The following is a 27,630-nucleotide window of genomic DNA, read 5'->3' as shown; positions in this document are numbered from 1 at the left end:
CCATGGGCAACAACCCTTCCTCCAGACCTGGCAAATATAAAAAAAATAAGAAGAGAAGTAAGGAGTTAACGATATCACTGACTCTTTTCAAGAAAGAGCAGATGCATTAGCAAAGTAATAAAGAGTCAGCAAAGCTTAGGAACGAAACAAGAGAAGAAAAGATAGATTTTAGGAGAGTTTGAAAAACTGGACAACTTTTTAGCTTGTGTACTATAGAAGTGGGAAAAACATAGAACCAAAAGAATTTCTTTCAAGATTGCTTAATGTGGAATCAATGCGCATCCTCATCATCATCATCGTTTAACGTCCGCTTTCCATGCTAGCATGGGTTGGACAATTTTGACTGAGGGCTGGCGAACCAGATGGCTGCACCAGGCTCCAATCTTGATCTGGCAGAGTTTCTACAGCTCAATGCCCTTCCTAACGCCAACCACTCCGAGAGTGTAGTGGGTGCTTTTTACATGCCCACCAGCACAGGGGCCAGTCAGACGGTACTGGCAATGACCTCGCTCAAATCTGTTTACACGTGCAACCGGCACAGGTGCCAGTGAAGCGACGTTGGTAACGATCACGCTCAAATGGTGCCCTTTTATGTGCCACAGGTATGGAAGCCAGTTGGCTGCTCTGGCAACAATCATGCTCAGATGGTGCTCTTGGCACCCTAGTGCCAGTAAGGCGATGCTGGTAATGATCATACTCAAATAGCCACTCTGTCAACGATCACTCTCGTATGGTGCTCTTTGCACCCCGCTAGCATGGATGCCAGTCATCGAATTGATTTTTGTACATATCTGTAATTTGAAAAAAATATTGTTTCCTATAGTTTTACTTTCTTTCATTATTATGTTCAATACATTAAAGTAAGAAATAAAAACATTTGATTGCATATTTACAGGCTGTGTGGTTAAGAAGCTTGCTGGCAAACCACTTGGCTCCAGGTTCAATTCCACAGTGTGGTGCCTTGGGCAAGAGTTTTTTTACTATAGCCTCAGGTCAACTAAAGCCTTGTGAGTGGATTTGGTAGGTGGAAACTGAAAGAAGCCCTTTGTGTGTGTGTGTTAGTGTTTCCTTGTCTGATATCACATGATTGTTGTAAATGAGTGTCACCATCACACATGTGGTGTTCCTCATTTCCAGTCTTCTGTAAAAACATGTCAAGCCATGGGGGTGGGAGATGACCTTACTTGGAACAAATGAGGGTTAGCAACAGGCTGGGCATCCAACCACAGGAAATCTGACTCAATAAATTCCATCTGACCCATGCAAGCATGGAAAAGGGATGTGAAAGCAATAATGATGAAGAGTGTGTGTGCGTGTATGTGATATGTAATTCTGCACATCTGCAAAGGATTGCCAACTAATTGATGCCTTGAGGAACCTTGTAGTATATACTACATTCCTTTACATTAGGATGGATTTAACCATTCAATAAAACAAATACCAGACCTAAGTACCAGAGTCAATATAATCAACCAAGACCATTATTATTGTTGCCAATAATTTAAACCAATTTAAAAATATGTAAAATATTTACTTCTTCTCCAATGTGATATAATGTCAATACAGAATATCTAAATTTTTTCTTTTTTTATTTCTGAAAATCATGTTGAAATGTTTGGGTTGTTGTTTTTTTTGTTTTTTTTTTTTAATATCTGACATTATTTTCTTTTTTATTTGACAGCTATTCTACTCCTTGCATTCCAATTACTTCCTTTTCCAATGATGCGTGCCATTGTCTCTCGTGGTATACACCCAACTGATCAAGGTAAGATTTTTATGTGACTAGATATATATTGACCAATTTTGCAGGTGTGAAATTTATGGCTACAGCCAGTACAGCTTTACAACTCTTTAAATATCTCTTCAGAGCTAGACAATTAATACTAATTCTTTGAAGGAAAATTATACTTACCATTCATTAAAGTTATTTAATTATAAAAAGATATTTTAGGAAAGTTTTGTTTTGTTTTTTTTTGTTCTTTTTTTGTACATATTTTACAAGTATTGGAAGCAATACCATTTTATGTTTTGGAAGGATTTTGTTTTTCATTGAATCAGTACAAAGAATGTAGCTGAATTAAAAGTGAATTGAAAATAGTATGTGAAGAATCTTACTTAAAATAGACTTATAAGAAATTAGCAGCATTGGTGTTGTATCGTCTTAATCAACTTCGAACAGACAAACTAATGAAGTTAGATGTAACCAATCAAGTTTTGATGATGATTCAAAAACACAGTATTCCAAATATAATTGCATTTTTCACTTCTTAGCCATTAATCTTAGTACGTTATAGATACTAGAACACTTGAAAGATTTCAGACCTAGCTATTGTACACTCTAAGTAAATGTGCATGGCTTAGTGGTTAGGGTGTTGGACACATGGTTTTGATTCCTGGACCAAACAACATGGTGTGTTTACTTGAGCAAAACACTTCATTTTATATTATTTCAGTCCACTCAGCTGGTAACAATGAGTAATCCTGCGATGGACTAGTGTCTTATCCAGGAGGGACTATACGCATCACAGAAATCAGATAACTGGTCCTATGAGTCCATGTGACTCAAGAAGGATCTATCCTATTGTAAGCTCACCAAATAAGGCATCTCTTATGAAACTATCCATCCACTCCTATGTCCTCTCTTTTGTTCACTTTCATGTATCTAGAGAGTTTGCTCAACCTTCCCATTACTATAATGTTTTTGTCCAGCTACTCCCACCCACCCTTATATAATATTGGGTATCCATATTTCTCCTCTATAGTAATACCCCTGCACTTGTCTCTCTTTCATAATTTGGCCTTTCAACACCTAGCATAAAGCCACTTCCCCATCTCTTAAATGCTCTCCTCCTCACTGAGTTGAGGGGACTTCTTATTCTTTTCTTGTCTTGCAAGTTACTGAACAACCTCACTAGTGCAGGTGCCACACAAAAAAGCACCCAGTTCACAATGTAAAGTAGTTGGTGTTAGGAAGGACATCTATCTGTAGAAACCAATACCAAACCTTACACTGGAACTCAATGCAGCCCTGTTGCTCACCAGATCCTTTCAAACCATCCAATCCATTTCAGCATGGAAAAGAGACATTAAATGATGATGATGATGATACCCAGTACTAATAGGTTTGGCACAATTTTAGAATCTTTCCAAATGTTAAAATGGTTCTCCAGTAGTTGCAAAATATCTCTACTCCATTGTTGTTAAACATAGAAATGTGAACATGAAATGGACAGTACCAGCAGGCGTGGCTGTGTGGTTAAGAAGATTGCTTCCCAACCATATGTTCTCAAGTTCAGTCCCACTATGCAGCACCTTTGGCAGGTGCCTTCTACTGTAGCCCTGGGCTAACCAAAGCCTTGTGAGTAGATTTGATATAAATATTTCAGGCAGTGGTTATTTTTGTGGGAATGGTATCCAGAGAAAGCAGCATCCATTTTGCCGTCTATTTTTGGACTAGAAATTTTAGTGGGAACCACAGGTAAGATGGATTTGAATGGTGTTATGACAGCTTTGACTCTCTATGGTTTATTAACAATATTTGGCAACCCGAAGGTAGCAAGCTGGCAGAGTTGTTAGCATGCTGGACAAAATGCTTAGCAGCATTTCATCTGTCTTGACATTCATCATCATCATCATTTAATGTCCACTTTCCAGTCTGGCATGGGTTGGACGGTTTGACTGAGGGCTGGCAAGCCAGAAGGCTGCACCAGGATCCAATCCGATCTAGCAATGTTTCTACAGCTGGATGCCCTTCTTAACGCCAATCACTCCGAGAGTGCAGTGGGTGAGTTCAAATTCTTCCATAGTCGACTTTGTCTCTCATCCTTTCAGGGTTGATGAAATAAGTACCAGTTGTGCACTGGAGTTGATGTAATTGACTTACCCCTCCCCAAAAATTTCTGACCTTATGTCAAATTTTGAAACCAATATTTAGCAACCTGAAGGCAGTGAACTGGCAGCATCGTTAGCACACTGGACAGAATGCTTAGTGGCATTTTGTCCATCTTTACATTCAGAGTTCAAATCCTGCTGAGGTTGATTTCATCCTTGTGTTGGGTCAATAAAATGAGTGGAAATTGAATACTTGGATCAATGTAATCAACTTACCCACTACCCCAGAATTGCTGGTTTTGTACCAAAATTTGAAATAAATATTTGGCCACCCAACTCAGAGTTAGGACTAAGGGAAGGTGATTGAATACTGTTTCTAATCATCATCATCATCGTCATCATTGTTTAACGTCCACTTTCCATGCTAGCATGTGTTGGACGATTTGACTGAGGGCTGGCAAACCAGATGGCTGCACCAGGCTCCAATCTTGATCTGGCAGAGTTTCTACAGCTGGATGCCCTTCCTAACGCCAACCACTCCGAGAGTGTAATGGGTGCTTTTACGTGCCTTGGCACGGGGGCCAGTCAGGCAGTACTGGCAACCACCTTGCTTGAATGTTTTTACACGTGCCACTAAGGCAATGCTGGTAATGATCATGCTCAAATAGTGCCTTTTACGTGCCACCGGCAGAGAAGCCAGTTAGGGTGACCAAATGTGTGGATGCAGTGACTTTATGAAAGCTTGCTCGTATATCTGTGTAGACATTAATTCTTGTATATTGTATCACATCTTGTACATAATATTTGTAACTAATACATACATGTACCCTTTTATATATACAATAAAAACCTATCTTTTGCAGGTTCCCTCTTTGCTCTGATGCATTGTGCCGAGAGTTTGATTCACTTCTTGTCACCTTTGATATTTACGGTCATTTATGCCAGCACCCTGAGGTTTTATACCGGTTTTATATTTATAGTAGCAGCCATAATATTACTTATACCCGCAGGATTTACACTGTAAGTATCTCAAGAATCTAATCAATTTCTCACAGAAAATGTATTCTTAGAAACAGGAATGAGAGTGGAGGAAGCATGTGTTTATTTTTGTATTGTTATTCTTTTTTTTTAAGGCAGCAGTCAAAAAAACAAATATAGGATTTATATGGCCAAATGCAGACATGACTGTGTTTTTAACCCTTTTATTACTGTGTTTATGTTGAGAAAATAAACAAAAGACGAAGGCAGGTGGAGTACAAACAAACAATGTATTAGTATGGTGCTCAGGAATAGAAATAAAACAAGTCTTTTACGTTTCGAGCCTATGCTCTTCGACAGAAAGATACACAGAAAAGAAACAAGGAGAGAAAAAAATTGCGTGTAGGGGCTAACTATTCAACATGGCATTCTGGATGCTCTGTATCTCTTTCAATTACTTTCAATATAACAAAGAATTTAGTAAAATAACTTAATTATCATTAAGCTTGTGTTAGGAACATAAATTGTGACTAGGGTTTGGTGGAAGATTTTAGTTCAGAACTTTTGAAAACAAGACATTTATACCACAGAGCCAGAGTCGGTTTCAGCTGGGTTGGTAACAAAAGGGTTAAGAAGCTTGCTTTCCAACCATTTGGTTCCAGGTTCAGTCCCACTGTGTAGCACGTTGGGCAAATGTCTTTTTCTATAGCCTCAGGCAGACCAAATCCTTGTAAGTGGATTTGATAGATGGAAACTAAAAGAAGCCCTTCACACACCAACACACACACACATATGTGTGGGTGTCCCTTTATCTTGACATTGTGTGATGGTTGTAAATAAATGTCACTGTCATACAAGCAGTGTCGTTTGTTTCCAATCTTCTGTGGAAACATGTCTAGCCACAGGAAAATATTCTTTTACTTGGAAACAGGTGATGGCTGGTGACATGAAAGACATTCAGTTATAGAAAATCTGCCTCGACAAATTCCTTGTGACCCATGCAAGCATGAAAAAGTGAACTTCAAAACGATGATGATGATACACACTTAGATAGCTCGTTAGCAGTCTAATGGTGACCACATTTTCTATTGTCTTGTCAGATTTATGTGGAGAAAGTTGTATTAATTTGATTAAACTAAAAGAAAAATTGAAAGTCAAATGTATTTGGTTTTGGTTTTAGACATCTTCAGAGTAATGGCTACTTAGTAAACTCAATTTTATTTGAACTAAAGGAACTACTTTGTGGTTGATTAATATGCTAGAAATACCACCCAAATTACTTCTCAATCAAACCCTAGTATCTTAACCCTTTAGCATTCAGATTATTCTGTCAAATGTAATGTTTTTTTTTATTCACACTGTTTAAATAATCATGCTTTATCTCATATCTTTGAAATTTTGATGATGTGATTGTATACTGAAAAGTAGGTGTGGCAGGCTGCATCTGACTGGACAGAACATAAAATAGGAAGCATATTTGGGCCAGATATGGCCAGTTTAAATGCTAAAGGGTTAAACAAGGCAGGGTAGATCAGTAATGTAGTCCTAGATACATTTTAAAAAGGTGAGAGGGAAATAGCTGGTATACTTTTGATCATAAATCTACCTAATTATGGATGGCCCAGGGTTAAACAATTTCCTTGGAAACTCTTCCCCACCCCCACTCACTCTCTCTCTCTCAAATCAAATGATTAATTCTAGATTGCTTAAGGCATTGTCTAATTTCTAACTGACTTCTTTATGTCTATTTGTGAAAAGATAGGTGCACTTGATAAAGCATTGTGATTATATGCAACAGTAGATATTTATTACAATAAACCTACTGCTCTTTCTTTGGAACTATATATATATATATATATAATGCTTTCACTTGGGCATAGCAATACTAATAACCTATTGTTCAAACTCAATATACATATGCTTCAGAATAATGTTAGGGAAGTGCAGAGCATAATATGAATTAACTGTTTCTTTGTCATTCAATTAATACATGCATGCATGCATATATACAAATACATGTATTAATTGAATGATATTTATATATATGTAAACACATTTTGTCAATGAACAGGTCACAGTTTCAAAGCAGCAAAAATATTTTGACAAATTAAATTTAAATGTTGGAGTGAATCTAACAGTTTTTGTGTGGTTTTAAATGGCTTACAAACACCTTCCACACTACAGTTGTTTTTGTTTCAGCAGACGATCTCAGATCAAGTCACTTGCTATGCAAGTACATCTCCGTAATATATATATATATATATATATATATATATATAAGCATAGGAGTGGCTGTGTGGTAAGTAACTTGTTTATGAACCACATGGTTCCAGGTTCAGTCCCACTGTGTGGCACCTTGGGCAAATGTCTTCTACTATAGCCTCGGGTTGACCAAAGCCTTGTGAGTGGATTCGGTAGACGGAAACTGAAAGAAGGCCATCGTGTATATGTATATATATATATGTGTGTGTGTGTATGTTTGTGTGTCTGTGTTTGTCCCCCTAGCATTGCTTAACAACCGATGCTGGTATGTTTACGTCACCGTAACTTAGCAGTTCGGCAAAAGAGACTAATAGAATAAGTACTAGGCTTACAAAGAATAAGTCCTAGGGTCAATTTGCTTGACTAAAGGCGGTGTTCCAGCATGGCCACAGTCAAATGACTGAAGCAAGTAAAAAAGTATATATATAATTAATAAAAGAAAATGAAGAAAAAACACAAGAAAAAACAACAAGGGCGTGGTACATGCAAAGAATATATATATATGCACACATGTAAACCCTACCAATATTTTCATGTTAGTACATTTATTATTAAAAAAGCTAACAAAAAATAACTAGGCGCAGGAGTGGCTGTGTGGTAAGTAGCTTGTTTACCAACCACATGGTTCTGGGTTCAGTCCAACTGCGTGGCACCTTGGGCAAGTGTCTTCTACTATAGCCTCGGGCCAACCAAAGCCTTGTGAGTGGATTTGGTAGACGGAAACTGAAAGAAGCCCGTCGTATATATGTACATATATATATATGCGTGCGTGTGTTTGTGTGTCTGTGTTTGTCCCCCTAGCATTGCTTGACAACCGATGCTGGTGTGTTTACATCCCCGTCACTTAGCGGTTCAGCAAAAGAGACCGATAGAATAAGTACTGGGCTTACAAAAGAATAAGTCCCGGAGTCGATTTGCTCGATTAAAAGGCGGTACTCCAGCATGGCCGCAGTCAAATGACTGAAACAAGTAAAAGAGTAAAAAGAGAGTAAAAGAGTAAGTACATAGCAAAAATAACAATAAACACAATATTAATCATTCACTAATGAGTGCTATTTTAATCATTTGAGCAATAACTCCTGACATGTTTTGATCTTTTGACCTCAACAGTGAAGCATTAATCCCATTCTTTTGTGCCACTCTATATATATAATTTTAAATATAGTGAATGGAAAAACCTCCTTGACTAAATGGGGTGGGGTATTTGAGAAGGGGAGGATAGGTGATGGTTCTATGGCAGGTTTTGAGGGGCTGAAGTGTGATGGAAGGACAATCTTAGGCATTTTGCAAGTTACTTGGCAACCTCACTAGTGCTGCTAGCGCAAAAATAAAAAATAAAAAAGACACCCAGTACATTTTAGTAAAGAGGTTGGTGTTAGGAAGAACAGCATCCATCTGTAGAAACCATGCCAAAACTGACATTAGAAGCTTGACAAGCTGGATCTTGTCAAACCATTCAACCCATACCAGTATGGAAAATTAATATTAAATGATGATGTCAACGACACTGCTGATGAGGAGGATGAAGACAGTGGCAAAGATGATGATGGTTATAATGACAGTAACAATGATGATGATAATGACAATGACAGTGGTTGCAGCGGCAGTGGTGAGGAGAAGAATGAGGAGTGAAGGATGTTGTTTTGTCTTGTGGATGGTGTTTCTCAATGATTCATGTCATGTATGAATTTGCTAAATTATTTCATTACGTGTTTCTCTGTAATTTTCTTTCATGGAGAAAGTAAAGGCAATCACTTCGGAAAATGTGTGAACTAGACTGGAGTTTATATAATATATAAATGAAATGAAATCGAAATCAAATTCGATGACTGGCATCCGTGCTAGTGGAGTGCTAAGAGCACTATCTGAGCGTGATCGTTACCAGAGCAGCAAACTGGCTTCCGTGCTGGTGGCACGTAAAAAGCACCATCCAAGTGTGATTGTCACCAGTGCTGCCTTGTCACCAGTGCACTTGTGCTGGTGGCATGTGAAAAAACATTTGAGTGAGGTCATTGCCAGTGCCGCTGGACTGGCTCCTGTGCAGGTAGTATGTAAAAAACACTATTTGGGCATGGCCATTGCCAGTACCGCCTGATTGGCTGGCCCTCGTGCCAGTGGCAAGTAAAAGCACCCACTACATTCTTGGAGTGGTTGGCGTTAGGAAGGACATCCAGCTGTAGAAACTGCCAGATCAGATTGGAGCCTGGTGCAGCTATCTAGTTCATCAGTCCTCAGTCAAAATCATCCATCCCATACTAGCATGGAAAGCGGACGTTAAACAACAATGATGATGATGATGATAAAAATTTCAGGTATGTTTGTGGCGATAGTTTGTCATTAAATATTTCATGCATTATATATTTGATGACAAGTTCCAGTCAGCATCTATCTTATCCAACCTGATAAGTGACATAAAATTGAACAAATATTTGGGAAAAGGTTTCCGTTAAGAACTACTTTGTGTTGAAATGTTTGGGGGAAGTATTTAAAAAAAAAATCATTGAGTTTTGTGTTACAACAAGCTAAATATTCAAGTACTGCCTTCAATTTTATTTTATCTCCTCGTTTTTATTTCTAATAAAATACTAAAAGCTATATCTCATTTATTCAATGTGTTCTTTATTAAAATAGAGATAAATTACTTGATAGTTCATCTTAACTAGAAGATTTTCATTTATTCTTTTATATTTCTTATTTTTAACTTCTCTATAAATTTATTATTACTAAGAGATGTAATTTATACTGATTCTTCAATTTCTATTGGTAACAGTCAAGATTCAAATATTACTGCTGCCAATAAGATCCTCAAAGAAAAAGTGTGAGTTCTGTCTTAAACTAGCCATATTAGGTCCAAATACTCTACCTGATATATGTTCAAACTGACCAGATCCAGTCTCTCACACAATCCTGCAATATCATTCTAAAAATAAACAATCACTCATTGAAATCTTGAAATTACAAGATAATGCATGACTAATTCAAAACTAACATGCATTACATTTGAATTTGAATACTAAAAGCTTAGATTTCTATTTGATAGAAGACTAATAAAAAAAATCGTGTCCAAATTTAAATACAGTGAGAAAACAGCCCATAGTATTATAGAAACCTACAATTTGAATCCCTTTAAAAGGATTTAATATCTTGATATGAAGTACTATAGATTCTTTCATTTATAAAATCATTCATCATTCTAAGTAATTTTATAATTTCCATTAACTTGCTTTGTACAAGTTTAGAATTTCTGAGTTTGAATCCTGCCAAGTCTTGATTTTCCTTTCTGTTTGATGGGGTCAATAAAATAGTGCAAGCAGTTTATTGGTATCAATAATGATTGTACTTGACTCCCAATCACAAAGGAGATAGCATTGAATCAAAATATACATATACATTCATCATTTCTCATTTGTTCTGATTCTATTCCTCCAACACAAAAGAAAATAGAATTCATCTGTTGTGTAAACCAGATAACTATATTGATTTTTGTAATACTTGTAACAAAATCAGGACAGTAGTAATATAGTTCATATAAAGATTAGCTTGATTATTTCAAAATATTCTTATTGACAGTATATACTTTTATCTGAGTCTATGAATGCCAACTAATATTTGTTGTTGATATTGCCAAATTTAGCTAAATAACTTTGAGAAACAAGCCTGTAGATCAGTGTTTCTCAAGCATTTTTTTTTTACCTATGGACCCCTTTGATTCCTGTTTTACTCAGATGGACCCTTCTTGCCAGTCAATGGTTAAAAAAATCATATATTTTTATAATTAAATATTCTTAGGAATTGTATAACAAAAATTGTTAGAATATTTTGTGTATTGTATCACTTATTTATTGCAGATAAATTTTAACAACAAAATCTTATTGGGCCCCAGAAAGGCCATATGGACCCAGGTTGAGAACTACTGTTGTAGTTGTTACAATAACCCATCTTCTCACCTCTGTCCATTCATAAATGTACAACCTCTCATATTATGTGCACTAAACTCTTATATCTTATCTCAAAGAGCACTATCTGACAGATTGTTAATCTTCACTCATTAACAAGCTAATAAACACCAGTCTCTGCCAATGTGTGTGTCTTTCATCAGTTGTTGTTGTTTAGTTCTGGGTCTCTCAGCTCAAGCAGATTTATGTATTTCGAAATGTATTTTGGCCTTGACCAACAAGATTTTTAAAGATACGTAGGACTCCATTATCCAATGTGCTTTTGCCTTTTATAAGGCAGTGTGGTGTGATTTGAGGGAGATTTGTCTGCTATTTCTATCAGATCAAGCGACCTTTCAGAGGTGAACATCTTTGGCTGTTTATAGCATCTGGTTTAACACTTGGCCCTTGGGTGCATTTGACAAAGTCCATTCTGCTGCAAGCTTTTTGGCCAAGCTTCTAGTTGAAGATATCTTCTCTCTCTCTCTCTCTCTCTCTCTCTCTCTCTCTCTCACTCACTAGTCTTTGAGGTTAAAAAAACATCATGGGCACTTTCTTTCCTTTTGACTTAGCAACAAATAAAAAATTAAAAGGATTCCAAGTGATCTCCTTTCTCAGTCCTAACTAGGTTTGACATAACTTGATTTTAGTTCAATGATTGGACAGGAACCAAGGTTTTAGCATTATATTGTATGTGTGTTTCTGTTGATATAACAGCTGCTCCACTGAACTAATTATCTCATTTAAACGAATGATCTCATTTGAAATTTATTCAGTTCACTTTCAATTCATCTTGCTAAAGTTATAAATGCTACTATCTCATTTCTCATTCCACCAGCCTCACTGTCTTATTTGCATATGAACTCTCTCAGCACCCCCTGTTCCCACCTTTCCCCTCTCTGACCTACTGCTACAACCACATCTCTCTTTTCTTTATTGACTCTCTCAGGATCAGGATCCTTCTCTACCCTAATCTATTACTCCCTTTCTGCCCCCCTCCTTTCACACCTTCTGTCTATTTTTACCCTCTCTATTGATAGACAACCCTAAACTCTACCTTACACAACCCAGTTCATCCCCTTTTCAACTCTATCCCTCCCTTTTTCTCAACTAATCCCTTCACTCTCTCCTGTTCTCTGCCATACTCCTTCAGCTTCGGGAACGGTAAGTAATCGTTCCCTTATGGCTCTGCTTAGAATCATCACCCATTCTCTCTTCTGTTCCCTCTTGGTTGTAGGCTCCATTGGGTCTTTCATCTTGCAAGTTATGCAACAATCATCTCTGGTGCTGCTGTTGTGAAAAAAGCACTCGGTGCATGCTGCACAGTGGCTGGTGTTAGGAAGGACACCAGGTATTAGAAACCATGCTAAAGTAGGCATTGGTGCATGAGCAGTCTTCTGACATATCAGGCCCTGATAAACCATCAAATCCATGCCAGCATTGGAAGCCAGGTGCAGCTAATGTTGATAACAATGATGATGGATAGGTGTTCCAAATTGTAAGCTACAGTTTGATCCCTAAGGTAGCTGAAATTTTGTGAAGAGATTCCTCTGTTGAAGGTTATAAGGTCATAGATTGTGTGACATTTTCTGAATTTTCTTTCTTTTTAGCTCATGACAAAAAACATAACATAGTATACTGTATGCCCTGTGGTATTGCAACAGATATGAGAAAATCTTACTGAATTTTTAGGAAAATAATTCATTTAGTTTCGCTTTTGGATTTGGTTTGCAAAATTCTTTATATGAGTTCGTGTGTTGAAGCATATTCTGTTGTGTCTGGGGAGAGTCATTTTCTTTTTGTGTCTTATAATTTAACACACTCACCGGTAGGACTATTGAAAAGGTTGCAAGATGCAGCAAAAATTTTAGGAAAATGAAAATAAGAAATAAGTGGAAATTTTACCGGTGAGTGTGTTAAATTATAAGGCACAAAAACAAAATGACTCTCCCCAGACACAACAGAATTCATTTAGTGTGATTATATAAATTAGTTCAACAGGCGCAGAAGTGGCTGTGTGGTAAGTAGCTTGCTAACCAGCCACATGGTTCTGGGTTCAGTCTCACTGCGTGGCATCTTGGGCAAGTGTCTTCTGCTATAGCCTCGGGCTGACCAATGCCTTGTGAGTGGATTTGGTAGATGGAAACTGAAAGAAGCCTGTTGTATATATGTATATATATATATGTATGTGTGTGTTTGTGTGTCTGTGTTTGTCCCCCTAGCATTGCTTGACAACCGATGCTGGTGTGTTTACGTCCCCGTCACTTAGCGGTTCGACAAAAGAGACCGATAGAATAAGTACTAGGCTTACAAAGAATAAGTCCCGGGGTCGATTTGCTCAACTAAACGCGGTGCTCCAGCATGGCCGCAGTCAAATGACTGAAACAAGTAAAAGAGAAAAAAAAAAAAATTCAGGATGGGGAGGGGGAAAGCATGTTTTCTGCAGAAAAAAATTTTAAGAGTAAAATTTTATTTCCAGTTCTGTATTTGTTTTTCATTCATTATCACTCAACTTGGATCTTATTCTAGATAACAGGAATGTTAAAAATTCTAAATGTATTAGCTCTCCTAGATGAACTGATGATTGGTAGCATTTTTTTAAAAATCAGTTTATCCAAAGTATAATGAACTCATAAAATTGTATACATTTTATGTACTAATAGACCCCCAGCAAGGCTGGGTACAGCTACAGGTAGCTATTTATTTCTAAAGTCTTTTCTTTCTTGTATTTCTCTATATTTTTCAGTGGAATCAAATACCTGGATTCTAAGATCAGTGTTGATTACCAAGCTATGGAAGACCGAGGTACAGAACTTGCAGCATCTCCCAGTGTCGCCAGTAGTTCGAACTTTGATGACTTAGCTTCTCTTGCTTCTTCACAAAACAATGCTCCAATCAGTACAATTTCAGTCTCTTAGTCAACGACAATCTTCAAATTTGTTTTCTTTATATTCTGCAGAAGTACTTTATTTATATTGTTTTATTCAATTTGAGAAATTCCAAATTTTTGTAATGTTTATTTTTGTGTATGAGCCTACACTTTCTTTATTTACTTTACCTTTTAATCACCTTGCTCAATCTAGCTACCAAAAATCACCCTCCCCCAATTGACTCCCTAGAAGTGGGGCCACACATTTGAAGTGTGAAATTTTAGACCTGTGTGTCCCCCAATAGAGACAGGCTGCTCACAGAAAGAAATGTCAGCAGACTTTTGTTTGATTGTTTAACTCTGTTGTACCATATGCTCAGTAGGGTACCCACAGCAACCATCTTACCTCTTACCCACCTGCAGAGATCTGTTTGTCACATTTAAGAGAGACTACTGAAAAAAAATTAAAAGGCCCCCAGCAGCAACAATAATGGTAACACAGCTCACTCATCTGAGAAACACATGCCAAGATTACGTTATACAGAAATTACATAAGAAAAAGTATATTCTTAATGAACTACCATCCAAATAGCTATGTGTATGCATACACACATAAATATATGTGTGTACACATAGCTACTAATATCACTACATAGTGTTACTATTGAATTTACTATGCCTACAAAATATAGCATCAATTGATGTTGAGTTCGAAAGGAGGAGTTACTTACCAAATAATGATTGCATGTTTTATGATAATTTCCTTCACTTTTAGTTTTATTTATATTTAAGGTTTTCTAAATTTGTTTTACTACTTACTTTATATAAATATTGTACATATGTACATTCTTGCACACATATATTTGTAAGTGATACTAACAGGAAACTAGAACTCAAAATATATATATATATATATATATATATATATTATATATATATATATATAAGAAAATGGAGAGGATCAATAGGTGGTTCCTCAACTTTTAGACATTATATTATGTTAACTTATTTATTTATTTACTAAACTGATAATTACAATAATATACATACATACATATCACATATTATACTTTACATATAAGATATAAAATATAGTAATATATAAGGATACCAGTAATATATATATATAATATATATATATAATATATATATATATATATATATATATATATATACATATATATATATATAATATTAATCAACTGAAGTTACAGAGTGGCTCAAGGCCAAGAGTTTCATGCATTGACACTCATCAGTGTATGAAACTTTTGGCCATTGAATCACTGTAATTTCTGCAAATCCTACCAAAAAAAATCACAGAAGTCTGGTGAGGGCTTTGGCTTGGCCGACTCTTGTGGTACCATCCCACCCATGTTAACATGGAACATGGATGTTAAATAATGATGAGGATGAGGAGGATATATTGTGGAAACTGAAACATCTTGAACTGTTACCTCTGACTTTCATGTTACCAACTATTCAAAATGATTGAATTGTTTGAATATTTGTTAATGTGAAACTGTATAATGATTCGAGAAACTTCAGCTTCTGGTAAAATATATAAACTCCACTTCATATATTGAATATTTTATTTCCATTTATAAACACAAGCGTCCCCACCAGTACAAACACACACACACATATATATATATATATACAACCCCCCCCCCAAAAAAAAAAGAAATTAGAAGGGTATCCAGGTAGAAACCATGCCAAAGTAGATATTGGAGTTTGGTACAATACTCTGGCTTGCCAGCTCAAACTGTCCAGCTCATGCTGGCATGAAAAATGGGCACTAAATGATGGTGGTATATAGGAATAAAAGTTCTTGGAAGTATACCACAAAATATATTCATGATAGAGAAATAAGTTAGAATATGGAGGTATGTTTTCTCTATAAACAGGTATAAAAAGAAAACAGAATTTTCCTAAGGAAATGGTAGAACACTAAGGAAATTGTCTCCATGTCTACTTTTTGTATTTATATAAATAAATAAAGACAAAAAAGATACCTCCCATTACCTGGCATAGTTCTGTACCATCAAAGTGTTGGCATTAGCAAGGGCATCTAGCCATAGAATCCATGCCAAAGCAGACAATAGAGCAGTTCACTGGTTTGCCAGTTCCTGTCAAACTGTCCAACCCATGCCAGCATGGCAGATGGATGATAAATGATGATGATGATATATATATACACACACACAGACATACATACATGCGCACATACACACATACATACATGCATACACGCATTCATACATACGAATATAATGTATGTATCCTAAATATTCAGCATGTTTTTGATTTTAAAATGAAATATAGTAAATGGTTAGCTTTAATGGAACGATAACATCATAGCATGGACAGGTCTTGACATAGTTTCTATTGAGACAACTATCACATGTTGGTGTGCATTCTTCCGTAGGTGGGAAATAGCAGGAAAAGATGATGATGATGATGATTCAGTTTTACACATATTTGTACAATCCTGTTTTCAAGAACTTTCTAAGGAGCAATGCTGATGCTGGCACTCTAATTTATTAAAAGCCATGTATCTTAAACACCTAGACAATACCCAGTTATCATCAAGCTGTTTAGTACTACATGAATAAAAGATAACAAGAGGGTGCCACACTGCAATGTTCTCCAGCCATCAGCAGACAATGACCTTGTACTGTAAATTGTTTAAAAATAGCTGTGTGTATGTGCATCATGTCTACATATAATATTGAATAGTTGTTTCTTTGTCTATGTATGAAGTCCTTTGCTTTCTTTGATATAAGTTGGTTTGTAGTTACTTCTCAGCCATTTATTATTAACAAAAGGTAACAATATTATTTAGGTTTATTATCATTATGTTATTTTTTCACGCTCAAAGGCAGTGGATTGGTAGAATCATTAGCACATCAGATGAAATGTCTTGCAGTGTTGTTTCTAGTTCATTATGTTTTGAGTTCAAAATCCTGCCATGGTCAGCTTTATTTTTATCCTTCCATGTTTGATGAAATATAGTTCCAGTCAAGTATCAGAGTCAATATAATCAACTAATTCCCTCCTTTAAATTTTAGACCTTGCACATATGTTAGAAACAATTATTATTCACACTAAAAGGTTGCAAGTGGCTGAATTAGTGGAGCACCTTGAAAAAAATAGCTTTGGTATTTACTTAGGTATCTTTATGGTCTGAGTTCAGATTCCACTGCAGTTGACTTAACTTTACCTCTTAGCATTCCAGGATTGGTAAACTTGGTACCAATGAACCCTTAACTGTCACCAGACTGTTGATGTGGTCTTCAACAATCATCTATGTTCTAGAGCAGTGTTTTACATAGGTGTGACAGGGCTTCAGGGCAAGTAGGGCCTACAGGTATTGAAAGAAAAGGGGATGAAAAAATTTTAATTGAATAAAAATTATGAGGGTTTTAAACTTTGAAAATTTATCTGATTCGATGGGGGGAAAAAATAAGAATTATATGAATGTAAATTTTGTTTTATCTTCTCATTAAGAACGGGTGGGGATGGATCAAAAAAATTTCACCAATATTTGGGTAGGGGGCTTGGTATTTTTCTGTTTGAGATTCATTACTTCTAGGACACCCAGTATTCCTACCCCACTTCTGAAGCCAACAAAGTATTTGTTTGCACTTCTTATTGGTTTAGCATCAAATCAAGAAGGCTGTCATTATCCCTTTCAACTACCATTAAGTTCAAGCATTCCATGAGATTTTTTTTCATCAAGTAATCTTGGAAGTCAATATCTTCTTAACAGTCCTTTGAGAAACATGACTGTCAACAACAACAGCAACCACAATAATAATAATAATAATAATAATAATAATAATGGACTTGACAGAAAAAAAGTGATATGAACATAAACCGGATGGCATCATCGAAAATGATAATGCAAAAATCCTATGGAATTTTATGATTCAGTGCAACCATGAGATAGAGAATAGGAAACCAGACATAGTGTTGAGAAAGAAAGCAAACGATGCTGGGTGATAGATATAACATCCCCAGCTGACAACAAGGTATGCAATAAGGAAGAAAGAAAAGTCGATAGATATGATAGGTTAGCTTGGGAGGTTAAGCAGTTGTGGTCGGTGAAAAAGGTGGTAGTAGTACCAATAATTTTCAGAGCCCTGGGAACAGTGAATAAAAATTTTGAGAAGTACATGGAACAAATAGGGGCTACAATAAGGGTGGAGCACTTGAAGAAAACAGCACTGCTTGGAACTGCTCGAATACTCCAAATGGTGCTCGAGAAATAAGGGGGTGTTACCTTAGTTCACTGGTAGTGAACAGCTGGTACTGTAGTACATCTCCAGTGTTAGAAGCTGTGCAAAGACAATAAATAATAATAAAATTGTAATAAAGTTGTAATTTACTCCTGAAATTACTTTGGTATGAATTTTTCAACCATGAAAAATAATTTTAAATATTTTCTTTTAAATAAGTGCACATTCACAAATTTGGTGGGATGGAGAGATATTTATCTAATAATTATTAATGCTATTATAAGCTATCCCTGTTTCTTTTGCAGCATTATCATAATATTCATTTATGATTTGTTGCCCAAATATTATCACCTTTATATAAGAATTGGTTAAGAACAGCGATCAGTGTTGCCACAACAAATAACACACAAATGTCTTATTTTATCTTATAAATCCCTACCACTGAAATCCCCAAAGCTTTTGTATAACATCTGGCTGGTTTCCTTAAAATATATACCCAGATAAATAAAACCAGAAGCTGTGTAACCATTGAGACAATCATTGTAACTTGTACTGACGTATACTTGGCTTTAATTAGATTTATATAATGTTGTTAGTTACCCCCTGAGCAAAGCACATAGCCCATTTCTCAATTGGCTCAGTTTAGTGAGAGAAGGAGCATTCATTTGTAATTCATTATGCATTCATTTGCATTCATTGTGCAAAAATGTTCAGATTTGTGAAAATCATACCCCACTCTCCAATGCTAGTATGGAACTATAATGACTGTAAAACAGCTTTAACAACAAAAATCCATTAAATTAATGTTATTGCAGATTGTAATAATTCCAGACCAATTTCTTGATAATGATGATGTACTGACGTATACTTGGCTTTAATTAGATTTATATAATGTTGTTAGTTACCCCCTGAGCAAAGCACATAGCCCATTTCTCAATTGGCTCAGTTTAGTGAGAGAAGGAGCATTCACTTGTAATTCATTATGCATTCATTTGCATTCATTGTGCAAAAATGTTCAGATTTGTGAAAATCATACCCCACTCTCCAATGCTAGTATGGAACTATAATGACTGTAAAACAGCTTTAACAACAAAAATCCATTAAATTAATGTTATTGCAGATTGTAATAATTCCAGACCAATTTCTTGATAATGATGATAAATTTCATGCTATTTATTTTGAGCCAAAAGTTAGTTCAGAAAGTAAGTTCTTTAAAATTCCAGAGTCTTTTCTAATATCATCAATTATGGAGAGGAAAGAAAAGGATTTTAAATATTCTTTAAGTCAGAAAGATTCCATTGTTATTTGTAATGAACAGTAGTAAATGAATCTTGTTGTAATGAACATGGTTCTGATCTTCATCAAACTAAAGTAAAGAAGATAGGAATGTGGAATGGTGTCAAAATTTTTTATGGTTCTAAGATGTTTTATTTACCTTTATTTCAATCTTCACTTTAAAATGTCTTCCAACTAGAATGTGTGTCTGTATGATTGTTCTATTCAGAGATTCAAATATGCTGACAGAAAAGTATGTTATCTCACTTATCTCTACTTTTTATCTTTATATGGATATATCATTGTTCTCTTTCAGTTAATTTTGCACTGGTTAAGACTATATTCGCTAAAATTTTGTTTAACCCTTTCGTTATTGTATTTATTTTGAGATGCTCTGTGTTTCTTTCAATTACTTTAGATATAACAAAGAATTTAGTAAAAGAACTTAGTTATCATTAAGCTAGTGTTGGGAACATAAATTGTGACTAAGGTTTGGTGGAAGATTTTAATTCAATACTTATGAAAGTAAGACATTTGTACTACAGAGCCAGAGGCGGTTTTGGCCGGGTTGGTATCAAAAGGGTTAAGAAACTGGTTTTCCGTCATTACATTCAAAACTATTTCATCATCTACATGCTAGTTATTATTTATGAACCAACTTTATTTATTATCCTTCCTGTACATTAATTAATGGAAATTTTATCCAATATCGCTAATGATTCAACCATTCTTTCTTCAGCTATACTATCTTTTGTGTGTTCTACCAACCAGTTGCATATTATATTCTTATTCACGTCAATGTCCTACAAAACAAGGGTCATGTCTACCATATATTGTTCTCCTATTCAGAAGAGTATTTGAATTAGATTACCTTCCCCTTTCTAGTTTTTCTATTACATTACCTTTTCAAAGTCAGTACTATCCACGAGACATCATGACATCCCAAAGAATTTGAGTTTTTCCAAACATGCTGACATATTACTCCTGGTTCATGGTAATATCAACCCCTTACTAAAACATTTTAAAGTCATGTATGTATATAAGCTGCTATACTCCCAAATTACATGAGAAATACTTCTAAAGGAAATTCATATTAAAATTACAAGATTACTTTTTAACATGATTATTTAATACATTCGAAACCAAATAGTTGAGTGATTTAGAAAAAAAAAAAGAAAAGAAATTAAGCATACCTGTTTTCTTCTATATATGATGAAAATACCAAACAAGTTTTCAAAAGTATTCTTATTAATGATGTAACTATTAAAGAATAATAAACAAGATAATTTTTTTTTAATTTTACATCTTTCCTCCTATGAAGTAGGTTATATATAAAACCACCCACATACAACTCTCATATATTAACCACATGTAGTTGGCAGGCACTGACATATGGCAAAACACCATTACCTTATTGAGTTCTGGAATCAGAGTTGTGCAAACTGGATTTTATGGTGGCTGGAAGATTCTTTAGCAATAGGCCAGGGAAATTTTATTAAATTTAGTTGCAAAACTCAGGCTTTTTTACTGTCTTTCATTGCTCTGTTAAGGCTGAAATTGTGCCCTTGGTATCCTTAATCTTTTCTAGACCTAAGCTGGTTTAGTCTCAAACAGCTTGCTGTGATATAAAAGGTCTGATGCACACAAACATCAGTATATGTGTGTGTGTGTGTGTATATACATATATATGAAAAATCCATGCTAGCATGGACAACAGGTGTTAAATGATGAGGATATATATAGTGTGTGTGTGTGTTATATCAAAAGTTCCACTCTTGGCTGTTATGAATAGGCATAAGCAAAACTTATTATATAAATATATATCTATCCCCTCTGCCATATATTGAGTTCTATATTAGATAATGTGTGCACTATGTAAAATGTATTTCTACATACTTTACAACTCTTGTATTAATATGTATGTGATGTTCTCTCAAGCCATTGTTGGTAGGGGTCAACAAAAAAATACTCCATCCAGTGAAAGATAAATATCTAATAAATAAAGGATTAAAATTTGAGCTATTGTTAATGTTATGCTTCTGGAAATACAATGAACAAGCTTGTCTGACTAGCGTATTTTCAGAGGCATAAAACTAATAGTAGTTCAAATTTAAATCCTGTGTATATATAGTTAATTATACAGATGACAGTTTGGTGTAGTTACCATTATACAATACTGGCATATGTAGTTTCAATGAAGAAATTTATGAGAGTTATCTTGACTTTGAGTACCGCATTCATTAACTTAAAGAATGCAGTACTCATATTTCATTTCTGTGGTTAAATTACTGACACAATTTAAATTTTCAGTTTTGAAGATTGGGTGAAAAAAAAAAAAAGAAAAAAAAGTTTGGTGATATTACTGGTGTTAGTTTGAGACATACCATATTTTAACATGTATAAGGAACCCTTTTTTTGTCAAAAATTATGTTAAAAAAATATGGGAGTTTCTTATAAAGTTTGGTGATATTCCTGATGTTAGTTTGAGACATACCATATTTTAACATGTATAAGGAACCCTTTTTTGTCAAAAATTATGTTAAAAAAATATGGGAGTTTCTTATAAAGTTTGGTGATATTCCTGGTATTAGTTTGAGACATACCATATTTTAACATGTATAAGGAACCCTTTTTTTGTCAAAAATTATGTTAAAAAAATATGGGCGTTTCTTATACATGGATAGTATGATAATCCCTTACAAAACTTTTTTTCCAAATTTTAAGCCCCAAAAATTAGAGGGTTCCTTATACATGTTAAAATATGGTAAGTAGTTCTTTTATTTTGGAGTGATATCCAACAACCAGTTACACCCATGAATTTGATTGCTTTAAGATAGCCAATGAGATTTGACAGCTGGCTTAAGTTGACATGTCAGTCCACTGGTTGAATATTCACCCGTTTGTATCCCATCGATGTTGCTGTGCTGGGGGAAATTACCAAGACACATAAACCCTCAATATCCCATTCCATTTATCTATAACTAATCTATGACTTTAACCGAGATGCTGTTCAGTTCTGTAATCAGTATTATTAGCTTGCGACACTGAATTCAAGTCCTTCCATGAACAAAACTACTATGTTTTTTTTTTAAACTGAACTGACTTTCCATCCATGGATGTCAGGTGAATGTATCTTTAGGGTTATTTAATATCTTGAAAAGTGAGATAGACTGCAGCATACTGTGATATTTTCTAGTAGCTGCAGTAGATATAAAAAAAAAAAAGAGATAAAAAATCAAAGCCATTACTGTAAATTACCATTGTATATAATTTAAAACAGGCTTTCAGTCCATTATCATGTTTCTCCTCAAGAATAACTCTTTTTAAAACTATTGGAGAAATGCATATGAAACAATCCCAATAATTGCAATTTGCAGTTGATTGTTCAACAATTTTTTTTCATTGTTTGTTTTCATTTGTTTTGTTAGGTTTTTTTAAGTGTGTGTGTGTTTTTTGTTTTTGGTGTTTTTTTAAAGTTTTTTTTTAATATTTATGCTACAAATTCACTGAAGAGAAAAATGGAAAAATAATTTGCTGAGCACTAAATGCTGTTTCTATATTTCTATATTGTGAACAATAAAGAATTTCAAATCTGAATTTTTTAAATTGTGAGTATGTGTGTACACACGCACACACATGCTGTTATATATATATATATAATATATATATATATATATATATATATATACATACGTACACACACACACATTCATACATACATGTGTATGCATATGCATATATAAGTGTGTGTGTGTGTTTTTTGTTTTTGGTGTTTTTTTAAAGTTTTTTTTTAATATTTATGCTACAAATTCACTGAAGAGAAAAATGGAAAAATAATTTGCTGAGCACTAAATGCTGTTTCTATATTTCTATATTGTGAACAATAAAGAATTTCAAATCTGAATTTTTTAAATTGTGAGTATGTGTGTACACACGCACACACATGCTGTTATATCATCATCATCATCATCATCATCATTTAGCGTCCGTTTTCCATGCTAGCATGGGTTGGACGGTTCAACTGGGGTCTGGGGAGCCCGAAGGCTGCACCAGGCCAGTCAGATCTGGCAGTGTTTCTACAGCTGGATGCCCTTCCTAACGCCAACCACTCCGAGAGTGTAGTGGGTGATTTTATGTGCCACCGACACAGGTGCCAGACGAGGCTGGCGAACGGCCACGCTCGGATGGTGTTTTTATGTGCCACCGACACAGGTGCCAGACGAGGCTGGCAGATATATATATATATATATATATATATATATATATATATACGCACACACACACACATTCATACATACATGTGTATGCATATGCATATATGTGTGTATGTGTGTGTATATATATATATATATATATATATATAATATATATATATATATATACATACGTACACACACACACATTCATACATACATGTGTATGCATATGCATATATAAGTGTGTGTGTGTGTGAATATGTGTGTATATATATATATATATATATATATATATACATACATATACACACATGTATATGTTTGTACTTATATATGCATGTGTGTGTGTGTATACATGTATGTATGTGTTTGTGTATGTATGTTCTATATGTATATATACATACAATTGTAAAAACAGATTTTGTAAAGCATTTTTGAAAATTCAGTCTACAATTATTAACCAATAATTGTTTTTTTTTTATATTTATTCTCTTTGCTCCATTGTTTTGTTTACCTTTTCTAGTTCCTTCAATTTATTTATTTATATATTTATTAAATTTTTGTCTTGTTGATATTTACTAGATTGCTGGTGTACATGCGAGTTGTCCAAGTGGTTAAGAAGTTTGTTTCACAACCACAAGATACTGAGTTCAACCCTGTTGTGTAGCATCTTCAGCAAATGTCCTTTAGCTCAGTTCCAAATCAACCTAAACCTTGTACATCAAATTAGGTGAATGGAAACTGTGTGGAAGCCCGTTGAATTATTTGTACTTGTAATTCAAAGGTCCAGCTTGTCACATATTCTGTCATGTATGCATAGCCTGACAGTTACAGTAAGGGTTCACATGTCTGTGGAATACTCAGCCACATGTTAATTTAACAATCAAGCAGTTTAGTTGATCAAACACCTGAATGGACATTGTCAAAACTAACTGAGTATCCGTCAGATTGCTAATGGACATCTACACTCATGCTAATCCTCTTAACCATGTCATAACATGTCTTTGTTTTGACATACCGTCATTTGTCTGTGTACATCATAGCCTTGTGTCTTGTACATGTGTTGAAATTTTATTTATTTTTATATTGTCATGCACTTTGTTAGTATATATTTTAAAATATTTTCTCTTTGCTTTTACTAACTTCACTAACTTTTCTGTGTATGTAAGACTTTTTTTCTCCTTGGTGACCTGCACCAGTAAGCAGGTTGTTGACACACACTAGTATAACTTCAAGATATTTTATCAATCTTTGTACGAAAAAAATATGTAGAATTTATTATGTGCGACATTCCATATTTACAAAATTCAGTGGACATGGTTTTTAAAACGAAATTGCAATTTTTTTATTGTTATTATTATTAATATTATTAAATTATTTGTGTTAAATATGTTTAATACAAAATGTGTGAGTTGAAGTGCATAATTTGTGCATAATTGTCTTATATGAATCAAATTGGACATAGTTACATTATACAATATATATATATATTTCGTTTTTGGATTTGGTTTGCAAGATTCTTTATATGAGTTCGTGTATTGAAGCATATTCTGTTGTGTCTAGGGAGAGTCATTTTCTTTTTGTGCCTTATTATGTAACACACTCACTGGTAAAATTTCTACTTTTTTTCTTATTATTATTGTCCTAAAATTTTCGTTGCATCTTGCAACCTTTTTAATAGTTTTGACTCTCTTAAAAAATAAGAAAAAAAGTGGAAATTTTACTGGTGAGTGTGTTACATAATAAGGCGCAAAAAGAAAATGACTCTCCCCAGACACAACAGTATGTATATATATATATATATATATATATATGAATGTATAGACTTAAGTGTGTGCATGAAAGTACATAGTATACAAACATATATGATGAAGTGACTAGAATTACCTAGAATTACCTAGAAAACATTTATTCAGAGTAATCTGTTTAGCCAAAGATATGCAGCGGTGCTTGTAAGTTAATTTGCCAAGGTTTGTATGTATTACTGTGCATGTGTAGAAATGGGTGGAAGACTACTTAATGCATGTAGTAGAGTTTATTTATTTGTTCCAGGAAGATGATTCTCTCTGTTTCTACTCAGTTTCTTTAGATGACAAAAACTTGACTCATCTTTTTATTGCCCAGCAGGAACGCACATAATGAGAAACTCGCAGTAGCAACTGATTTAACTCATCAGCTTTGATGATTGCATTTGATGATACATCCTGTACCCGTTTTGTCATGATTTTCTTGTTTTTTTTCACCCTTTCTATACCTATGTTTCTACTATCCAATTAAACTACAAGTTTGCCACACTTCACCACCTGTGAACTTCATGAAGCTGTGCAGATAGAGAATCCAGCTGAACAGTTCACTTCTCCCACTACATATTGAAATATAAACCAAAGATCTGCTATGAAAGTTTCTCAAATCAGCCGTTATTTTGAAGATCTTTGTTATCAATTATTGTTGTTCGATAGATTGTGATATTTTATCTTACACCAGCTCCTGTTGTTATGTTTATCTTGCTTTATTGATATTTATATATTTACTTTCCTGACACATTTATTTTGTTTATGGAATAAAAAAAAAAATCTATTGATTTCAAATTCTAACTGAAATAAAAGTTCCATGAATCAAATCTATTAATGTTTGTCATTTTATAATGTGTTCCGTGTTCTTTATTAACTTAAATTGTTTTTTTAATTATTAGTCCAAAAAATATGAAAACTTGTTTATAACATTGTGGTTGGATTTGATTGACAGAATCTGAAAGAAGCCCTTCACATATGGATGTGCATGTATGTGTGCGTGTGTGTATATTTATGTGTGTGTGTGTGTGTATATATATATATATATATATTGCACAAAGTAGATGTAGGGTTTTTAAATCAAAGCTGGACCTCTTCCTGTCGAGAGTCCCAGATGAACCTACCTCACGGCAAGAGGTGCAAATGAGGGTAGCTATATTAAACTCCATTCTTCACCAAGTGCCACACATTAGAGGAGGCTCTTTGTAATAACAGTGTAGCAGAACAGCGGTGCATCAGCATGGCCGCAGCTCTGAGCTGAAACTAGAGAGAAAATATATATATATATACGTAGAAACATTGCCATCCAGCCATAGAAACATTGCCAAATCAGACTGGGCCTGGTGCAGCCTTCTGGCTTCCCAGACCCCAGTTGAACCGTCCAACCTATGCTAGCATGGAAAGTGGATGCTAAACGATGATGATGATGATGATACGAGGTTTTATCAATAAGTATCCGGACTGTTGCCATTGTAACGAAGCTAAAGCATGCAGAGTAAAGCCACTTGGCAAAGATTGACCTTAAATGCTGTTGTGCATGCACACTAAGTTTTAACTTTCTTGCTCACTTCTACTGTTTACAGCAGCCCTTGGAAGGAATGTGTGTAGAGGCCTACGCAAAGTTGCAGAAAGTGTATGGAAAGGAATGTATGAGCTGCACACAAGTGTACAAATGGTTCAGACATTTCCAAGATAACTGAAAAAAGTCAATATTGACAAACGTTCTGGGAGACCCGCAACCAGCAGAACTGAGAAAAACATCACAGATGTGCATGCAGCTGTGAGCAGAAATCGTCAAATCACCATCCATGAATTATCAGAGGATGTGCAGATTAGTTACAGTTCAGTTTAGTCTATTATTACTGAAAATTTGGGTGAGACACATGTCTGCCAAGTTTGTGTCAAAACTCCTTTCAGCTGACCAAAAAGACATTTAGGTTTCAGTTGCACAAGATCTCTTTGATAGTGTCAAAAATGATGAAAACTTTGCATAAGAGTTGTTGTGTGGTAAGTAGCAAACAGTTTTTGTGGAAACTGAGTTCTCGAGGTGGTCATTAAGCTCTGCAGTAATTTTAGGAGCTGTACTTTCTAACAATCTGTGTAAGAGTCTGATGTTCCCTATCTGAAAGTTTTGGTTTTCTTCCGGAGTTTTGTTTTTCCCTCTTTCTCAAAGGCTGTTGTTACTTTCGAGAAAGTACTTCTTGATATATGAAACATTTTGGCTGTTTTCGTTATGCTAGCACCTGCCATATGAAC

The 27,630-nt window shown here is 34.8% G+C and overlaps 1 protein-coding gene and 1 long non-coding RNA gene across 2 annotated transcripts in view; both read left to right on the top strand.

Moving 5' to 3' along the window:
- LOC115218610 (solute carrier family 46 member 3-like) overlaps positions 1–14,760 on the top strand; it is a 62,006-nt gene extending 47,246 nt beyond the window's left edge. Inside the window, exons 2-4 of the mRNA XM_029788514.2 lie at positions 1,682–1,765; positions 4,695–4,851; positions 13,753–14,760. Coding sequence (XP_029644374.1) covers positions 1,682–1,765; positions 4,695–4,851; positions 13,753–13,924 — 413 coding nt within the window. The 3' untranslated portion in view covers positions 13,925–14,760. The remainder of the gene's footprint in view (positions 1–1,681; positions 1,766–4,694; positions 4,852–13,752) is intronic.
- A 4,236-nt stretch (positions 14,761–18,996) lies between these two features.
- On the top strand, positions 18,997–26,204 carry LOC118765614. Its single transcript, XR_005001476.1, has 3 exons — positions 18,997–19,744; positions 19,970–21,130; positions 25,368–26,204. It is a non-coding gene; the product is annotated as an uncharacterized LOC118765614 (long non-coding RNA).
- The last annotated feature ends 1,426 nt before the right edge of the window (positions 26,205–27,630 follow it).

Source organism: Octopus sinensis, linkage group LG1 (genome assembly GCF_006345805.1).
Source record: "Octopus sinensis linkage group LG1, ASM634580v1, whole genome shotgun sequence".
In the NCBI taxonomy this organism is placed as follows: Eukaryota; Metazoa; Mollusca; class Cephalopoda; order Octopoda; family Octopodidae; genus Octopus; species Octopus sinensis.
The sequence above is the reverse complement of the archived record's forward strand: the minus strand, read 5'-3'. Positions and strand labels throughout refer to the sequence as shown.